The sequence below is a fragment of the Suricata suricatta genome, chromosome 5 (assembly GCF_006229205.1).
Source record: "Suricata suricatta isolate VVHF042 chromosome 5, meerkat_22Aug2017_6uvM2_HiC, whole genome shotgun sequence".
NCBI lineage: Eukaryota > Metazoa > Chordata > Mammalia > Carnivora > Herpestidae > Suricata > Suricata suricatta.
The window spans coordinates 59,801,306-59,810,439 of NC_043704.1; the positions used below are offsets into that span (position 1 = coordinate 59,801,306).

Sequence of the window (9,134 nt, forward strand, 5' to 3'; positions counted from 1 at the left end):
GTACTACATGGCAATGAGAAAGAATGAAATATGGCCATTTGTAGGAAAGTGGATGGACCTTGAGGGTGTCATGCTAAGTGAAATAAGTCAGGCAGAGGACAGATACCATCTGTTTGCACTCATAGGTCTAACAGGAAAACAGGAGAAACCTAATGGAGGACCGGGGGAGGGGAAGAGGGAAAGAGAGTTGGGGAGAGAGAGGGATGCAAAACTTGAGAGACTATTGAATGCTGAAAATGAACTGAGGGTTGAAGAGGAAGGGGGAGGGGGGAAAAGAGGTGGTGGTGATGGAGGAGGGCACTTATGGGGAAGAGCACTAAGTGTTGTATAGAAACCAATTTGACAATAAACTATTTAAAAAAAAAGAGGAGGCTGTATAGACATATAATGGAATATCACTCAGCCATTTAAAAGGAGGAGATCTTTCCATATGGACAGCATGAATGGACCTAGAGTATAATGCTAAGTGAAATAAATCAGAGAAAGACAATTACCATATGACTTCACTTATATGTAGAATCTAAAAAACAGAACAAAAAGCCCAATCGGACCTATAACTACAGAGAACAAACTAATGGTTGCCAGATGAGAAGAGGCAAGATAATGAGCAAAATGGGTAAAGAAGAGTGAGAGGTACAGGCTTCCAGTTGTAGAATGAATAAGTCAAGGGGACAAAATGTACAGCACAGGGAATGTAGTCAATAGTGTTATAATATCTATGGTGATAGATGGTAGCCACATTTGTGGTGAGCAGAGCACAATGTATAGAGTCGCTAAATCACTGTTTTACACCTGAAACTAATGTAACATAGGTCAACTATACTCAATGCCAATTTCTTCAGAGAAGAGGGAGGAAAAAAACACTTCACAATAGATCTCAATGGTTTAGAATTGCACTGAAACATCTTGGCTGGTATGTGAGGAGCCCATGTGCAGGTCACACAGTCCTGCCACATCCCTCCCACATATTGCCTCTCTCTGTTGCAATTCTATTCTTCATTTTCTGAAAGCACCAGAAATTCTTACATCTCTGTCTTCCCTTGGGATATTATTCCAGTTCTTACTGCCTTCCTCTCCCTTTTCATCCTCTCAAAATCCTTTGTATTTTCTAAGTGACTAAATGCCACCTGTATCTAGTCATCTTTGATCTCCTCTTCCCCTTCCATTCAAATCATATATTTGTTTCACTGCACACCCCCTAAAACTGTTTTCCTTGCACTGTGATTTTGACATGTGTTCGCTACTGCCTTCCAATGGTCAGCTGTTTCCTACCAGCTTAAACACTCTCTAAAGTCAGGGTATATGTCTTATTCTTCTTTGTACTTCACCAGCACTTTTATAGGACATTTTGTATTCTAAGACCAAACATATTAGAAGATAATGCTTCAAGGATATTACATACCAGAATCTTAGATTTGACACTTGAGAAATGAAAACACTTTATGTGCATGTCTTTGATTTCATAGGAAACTACATCATGATCTTCCTCTTCCTCCTTTATAGTTGGAAATGGACTTTCAAGAATATAGCCATTCTCACAGAAAATCAGTAAAGTACTTTCAGGCTAAAAAAGAAAGATTAAATGAGCATTTACATTTAGGCAAATTTTTAGAAGCATAGTTCAAAAAGATTATAAACCAGGAAAAATATCATTGCTAGAGATGCTGTATACTTTTGAAATATACTTAATTCCTCACTGCAGTAAAAAATCATCTTATTAATCACTAATATACAATTGTTAACATCTATTATGTTTTATTAATAACCTAAGTGTTAAAATTAGATTTAGATTTGTTTCCCTTATAGATGCCATAACATTTTCTGAGCCAAAAATGCAGCTGTGAAATATGTTTGCCTGAAGGGTGGAATATTGAAATTAGGGGTGCCTGGGGAAATCGGCAGTGTGTGGATGGCACATACAGTCTCAGCCTCCTTTGATGGATTATCCTCTATCTGCCCAAGTTCATTAATTGTGGACATTCCCAAGGTTTTTGTCCTCTTCCCTCTTCTCCTCTGACTCCATAAACTGGGAAATCTTTTGGCCAACCAAAAGCTTCATTACCATTCATTCACAATTAAATTCCAAGTAAATCTATCTCTCTAGGCCAGACCTCTCTCTTGAGCTCCAAAATCACATATTTAACCGTGTATGGGAAATCCCCATTTTTTAATGCCTATTAATTGTTGAGAAAGAGGGAGAGGCAGTGTGAATGGGGGAAGAACGGAGGGGGGGCAGAGGCCCATCTTGATATTCCATAGACACATTATTCAAAATGTTTATTCACTTTGTCATTCCATAATTATTTATTTACTACATATCTGGCATTTTGTAGTGGGCTAGGGGTAAAATTATAAGAAAAATAAATACAGTGTCTAGCACTATGTAGCTTACCTCCAATGAGCGAGCCTGTCATTTAACAAATCCTAAAAATAAATGTAAATTATAACTGTAACAAGTGTTGCAGAAGTGCCACCAGCACAAAGGAGGCTGTATAAGGCTTCCAGGGAAAGTGGCATCTAAGCTTCAAGGTGGAGGAGGAGTAGAAGACAATTACACAGGAAGTTATGGGAAGGTTGGAGGGTGTGCTATACAAAGGGTACACCTTGTGCAAATATCCTGAGGCACCTATGGGCTTTTAAAGAATTTGTGGGCTTGGGTGGCATCAACCAGGTCAAGAGAACAGAGTGAAAAGAGAGATCAGAACAGAAATTTAAGGAAACAATACTCAGGAACTAGGTGAGAGAGATTGAAAAGAAATGACAAGATGTGGAAGAGGGAACCAGGAGAGCATAATGTCACAAAAGCCAAAGGGAAGTGGTATTTCAAAGAGAACATAAGGGTCCAACAGATTCAAATAAGACTAAGAGGTCAAGAAAGATAGAAAATGTGACGATATCACTGGTGTCTTCACAGGAACTGATTTGGTCGAATGATTAGAGTAGATACTAGCAAGAGTCAATAGAAATAATCTTCTTAGAAAAGTCAGAAGAAAGATGAGGCAGTAGCTATAGGAGAACAGGTCAAGGAATTTTTCCCACCATGGAAGATTGACTGTATTTAAATGCTGGTGGAAATGATCCAGTAAACAGGTGAGGCTAAATTTATATGACAGAAAAGAGAAAACAAGTAGTATGAAGTCTTGAAAACAGTGGGAGAGAGTACAATCCAAAGGACAGGAGGCAGAAATGGCCCGGTGTGGGAAGGAAGAGCTCACCTCTATCATTAAAAAAGGGAAGAGGGCAGGCGGATACCGAGGTAACAGGAATTGATGTTGGATAGTGGGAAGGTGAGGGATTCCTCTGCAACTTTTCCTCCTAAGGACAAATTGCCAACACTTTGCATGAGACCTAGAAGCCAAACAGGAGGCAGTGTCCTAGAGCTTCATCTCTCAGAGATGAAGACACAAAATCTGAAGTTCAAAGCTACACAAACAAATTAGGACTTGAGAAGACATGATCCCAGAGAAACAAAAAAATGCAGGAAAGTGAGCCTGACATTCTGCTGGGCCTTTGCCTTAAAGTATTTACGCAATTCTAAACTGCGTGGGTGTTTCTCCACATCCTTGCCAGCATCTATAGTCTCTTGATTTGTTCATTTTAGCCACTCTGACCCGTGTGAGGTGGTCTCTCAGTGTGGTTTTGATTTGAATTTCCCTGATGATGAGTGATGCTGAGCATTGTTTCATGTGCCTGTTGGCCATCTGGATGTCCTCTTTGGAGAAGTGTCTATTCAGGTCTTCTGCCCATTTCTTCACTGGATCATTCATTTTTCATGTATGGAGTTTAGTGAGCTCCTTGTAGATTTTGGATACTAGCCCTTTATCTGATATGCCATTTGCCACTACCTTTTCCCATTCTGTCGGTTGCCTGTTAGGTTTTTTTGATTGTTTCCTTTGCCTTGCAGAAGCTTTTTATCTTGATGAGGTCCCAGTGGTTCATTTTTGTTCTTGATTCTCTTGACTCTGGGGATGTGTCGAGGAAGAAATTGCTGCGATTGAGGTCTAGGAGGCTATTTCCTGCTTTCTCCTCAAGGGTTTTTATGGTTTCCTGTCTCACATTCAGATCCTTTATCCATTTTGAGTTTACTTTTGTGAATGGTGTCAGAAAGTGGTCTAATTTCACTGTTCTACATGTTGCTGTCCAGCTCTCCCAACACCACCTGTTGAAGAGGCTGTCTTTTTTCCATTGGACACTCTTTCCCGCTTTGTCAACGATTAATTGGCCATATACTTGTGGGTCCAGTTCTGGGTTCTTTATTCTATTCCATTGGTCCAGGTGTCTGTTTTTGTGCCAATACCATACATCTTACAGATGCTGGCGAGGATGTGGAGAAACAGGCACCCTCCTACACTGTTGGTGGGAATGTAAACTGGTGCAGCTACTCTGGAAAACAATGTGGAGGCTCCTCAAAAAACTACCAATAGAACTCCCCTATGACCCAGCAGTAGCACTGCTAGGTATTTACCCAGGGGATACAGAAGTGCTGATGCATAGGAGCACATGCACCCCAATGTTCATAGCTGCACTTTCTACAATAGCCAAGTCATGGAAAAAAACCTAAATGTCCATCACCTGATGAATGGATCAAGAAGAGGTGGTATATATATATACAATGGAGTACTATATGGCAATGAGGAAGAATGAAATATGGCCATTGGTAGCAAAGTGGATGGACCTTGAGGGTGTTATGCTAAGCAAAATAAGTCAGGCAGAGAAGGATAGATACCATATGTTTGCATTCATAGGTCTAACAGGAGAGACCTGGCAGGGTACTATGGGGAGAGGAATGGGGAAAGAGAGCGGGGGAGAGAGAGGGACACATATCAAGGGAGACTACTGAATACCAAAAACGAACCAAGGACTGAAGGGGGAGGGGGAAGGAGGAAAGGGGTGATGGTCATGGTTGGGGGGCACTTGTGGGGAGAAGCACTGGGTGTTATATGGAAACCAATTTGATAATAAACTATTAAAAAATAAAAATAAACACTAAAAAAACTGTGTGGGAACAGGGTTTGTTCATTTCCTCCAAATGGCCCATTATTTTTTACTTCACTTTCATTTATTTGATGCTATTTACTTTTATGTACAGTATTATGTTTGCATCTAGGATATTAAAGAGGAGGCAGGGATGTTTAGGATCCATAATCAAAGAAGCTTAATGAACCACTGAAGGGCAGGGTGATTAGAGATAAGGAAAAGGCTGAAATGACTCTCAAGATTTTCTAGTTTCAGCCACAGGGAGAACAGTGCCCCAAGAATAATACAGGCAAAAGAACATGTCTTAGAGAAACTAATGAGTTTCATTTAGACACTTCAAACTTACCCCCAGAAATTCAAAAGATCACCAAATTCTGTTGGTTCTACCTCTTACGTAGCTCTCGTCCACATAGCCTTTCATGCCCTGGCAACATGTTGTCTAGAACACAGCTGCCCAATAGAGCCATCTGCCTCTCATCTGCCCAAAGTGATCATGGTAGTGACCTTGGCAAGCACAATGATTCTGTGTGCACATGTTTCCTTATTGGAAACACAAATTATAAATAATGGACCAAAGTTTAATGCATTCAGGAAGGCAGGTCTGACCATTGAGAGCTAGTAGAAGCTAACATTTATGGCTATTTAGACAACTAAAGTATGCAGTCTATCAGCTACATATGGTAATTGACTTTTTCCCCCATCTCTATTGAAATATAACATTGTTTAAGGTACTGTGTGATGGTTTGATACATGTATATATTGTGAAATGAGGGCAATTTACTTTGACATTAGTAATTCCCAAATAATATTAGAAATACAAGCACTAATTGGCAGCATTGCCTGAAATAACTTTTGAATTATGTTGGGGGGTTTTGTCTCATGCCTATTTAGCTTCTTATTTTGAAATAATTATTGATTCACAAGAAGTTGCAAAAATAGTACAGAGAGAAATCATGTACCCTTCATCCAGTTTTTCCCACTGGTTACCTATTATTCAATAATATGAAAACCCGGAAATTGATATTAATACATAGTTCTATGTCATTTTATATATGTAGATTCATGTAACCATTCACCACACTCAAGATGCAAAACTATGCCATCACCATAAAGATCTTCCTCAAGAGGCTCGTCTGTAGTCATACCTACCCCCTTCCCACCCACCATTCATAACTTTTTTGGATATTTGGCTTTTAATCTAAGGAAATGACTAAAGGGTATACATACTATCACATGTTGTGTTCATGCTTTAACACAGAGCTCCCTCCGCAGCTTTCATTTCCTTCACCTAAACCATCTGTACTCACCTTCTCTCTAACTACCCACATCCTATCAATTCCTCAAGATTAAGGTAAAATAGTACAAAATAACAACTTATGTTAATTTAATCCCTTCTTGATATTTCCCTGCTGTATACTCAAAGCACATATTATCTATACCACTGATATTTTAGTTACCAATTCCCTTGTGAAACTTTTTATTGTTCTGTGGTAGTTATTTAACTTCCTAAATACGTGTATTTTTTCTCATTCAGAAGAGATTGTTTTATACTGCTTATTGAATACATCAGTGCCTAGCAAAAATGAAAACAATGAGTATTTTAATTTTTTAAAAAGTTTTTTCTAGATACTACTATATTGTTATAGCCCTTTTCTTTAGAAGAGTTTAAAGTAGGTTACACATGTTACTTCAATAATACTATAATACTTCCATGCAGTGCATCATTATTATTACCCTAGAGCCCCAGTACAGCCCTGGTTTAGACACTCAGTCAATATTCAGATGACTGAGTTACCCTATGCTTCAACTTAGGGAAATTAGAGGCATTAAATAAGACTAGTAGTCAATATCTAATCACCACCTGATGTAGGGAAGAGCCGATAGAAGATTAGAAGAGAAAATGGAGGTGGAAATGGGGTAGAAGAGAAGCAAAGAGATAAAGATGAGGGCAAATACATTCAGACCTTAGAACTGAACTCCTGAATGTCAAAAGGACTGATAGGTTTAAGTCAACACATTACAACATGTGTATCTCAATAAAGTCACTATTGTTATTAAGGCAAAGACTGATATAACCCAATGTTCTGAGAGGTGGTCATGACCAACTAATTAGAGCATGGAAGAGAGAAGAGGTACTGAGTGAATAGGACACGGGGCTCCTCAGTGATCCTCTACTAGCCAAGCTACAGTGGCCTCTCACTGTAGGACCCAGGAGTAGGACTAATCATTCCACCTGCTGTTCTCTACCTTCCAGATAAATCTAAATTATTGCATAATGAAGTTAAGCATGAAGACAATAATTACTCACATGGGAAACTGAAGACCATACTAACTGGCAAACAGGTCCAGGAGTAGTAATATAACCGATCGGCTTATAATCCTTTTCTACCTCAAAGAAGAAGACGGTTTGATCTTTACTCTAAGAAAAAGAATAATAACCATCAAATATGTATTCTTTTTGAAATCTATTCTATAGAGTAGCAGTTAACAGTCGCAGTATACCCACTGTATATTTATACCTATAATAATCGTATATCCCAGGTTATTCTGGGAAATTTCTTATTTCAAGTATTTGCTTCATCTCCCCCATGTGAACATTTGACAAACCAAGTGTTCCAATATCTTCATGAAAAAAGTGATCACCATACCTGTACATAGATCAACGCACAAAAAGCTCCACAAAGCACATGCTCCCCTATTAATGCATGAAAAATTTACATGTTCTCTTCACTTATGGCAATTTTATATAAGAACATACCTATATGATAAAATATTGATTATGCATAAAGCATTGGTCATAATTACCAGTTGAAAATTTCCATTTATTTAAAATAAGCATTAGAACACAATTTATAAGAAATTTTTGAAATGTCATGCACTGACTACACTGATAGAATATGAACACAAAGAAAGCAAACTCTGGGTTTTTCTCAAAAGTGCACATATGGAAAAAAAAAAAAAACCAAGTGTACCTCAGCAAATAAGTTACATCAAGTAGGAAGACTAATAAGACAAGTTGAACTATGAAAGCTCAATAGGAAACAAAAGGAAATCTACCACTTACCCCTGTAGCTAGAATTTCTCCATCACGTTCATAAGCTAAAGCAGTGACACAAGCAGTATGGGGCTTGAAAACCCGTTTCAAATCAATATTTGCATCTGAAATTTTCTTCCGTCCCGCAAAAACTGTGAGCCCTTTTGGATCATATAGTTCCAGAATTCGAACAACTCCATCGTCGAATCCTACGATAATCTGTGCTCCAGTGTAGCTTACCTTGGATAAAAATTAGATGCAATAAATCTAAAATTAGTTGATTCAGAAAGGTGTGCTACATAACAGATAACTTTGCATTTTATTCAGCTAAGTAATTTAACATTGATTGCTCACTGGTAATTCCTTATATCACTTTCTGGTAACCTCCATCTATTCTAGAAAGGTTCCTTTTCATTGCTGATCACGAGACAGGGAAACTATGGCAATTCAAGCTCTCGAGCAAACATTGGTGGCATATCTGTCTACCACATGTCAGGCACCTATCACCAGCAACCCAAAGGTGAGCATAAGCAGTTTGTCCCTGGTTTCACAGAATTTATGATTTAGTGGGAGGACAATCACACAGATGAATGTTAAATTATGAACAGAAATAAACACTAAAGGAAAGAAACAATCTCAGAGTATATAACAAAGAAAGCTGACCTAGACTGAGTACTTCCTTAAGGAAGAGATGGTGGAGCTGAGATCAGAAAGATGGCCAGAAATTAACTAAGTCTAGGGAGGTGGGAGAAATACTCCTGGCAGAAGACATAGCTGTGGAAAGGTCATGTGGCAGGAAAGAATGTAACTCAGGAAAAAGTTTGACTACAGCATACTGAGTGAGAGAGCTTCCACAAGAGGCTAGAGATGGGGATAAGCAAGCACCAGGTCACAAAGTGGCTTATACGTCACATTAAGGATAGTTTTCATCCCAAGAGCAGTGGGAAGCCATTAAAAGGTTTTTAGTTGGGGATTTGGGTATGTGTGGGTTGGGGGAGGTAACATGATCAGATATGATAGTTCAAAAAAGCCATTCTAAATACATTGTGCAAAACATAACTGAGATGGCCTAGATAGGGTGCAGGGAGACCTTGGGGAGACCTTTGAAGAGACAGCTACCTTA

The 9,134-nt window shown here is 38.8% G+C and overlaps 1 protein-coding gene across 1 annotated transcript in view; it reads right to left on the reverse strand.

Moving 5' to 3' along the window:
- The window catches only part of CFAP44 (cilia and flagella associated protein 44), a 143,861-nt gene that overhangs the window by 96,377 nt on the left and 38,350 nt on the right, over positions 1-9,134 (reverse strand). The window contains exons 14-16 of the mRNA XM_029939323.1: positions 8,042-8,251; positions 7,286-7,396; positions 1,403-1,564 (exon numbers count right to left, since the gene is read on the reverse strand). Coding sequence (XP_029795183.1) covers positions 1,403-1,564; positions 7,286-7,396; positions 8,042-8,251 — 483 coding nt within the window. The remainder of the gene's footprint in view (positions 1-1,402; positions 1,565-7,285; positions 7,397-8,041; positions 8,252-9,134) is intronic.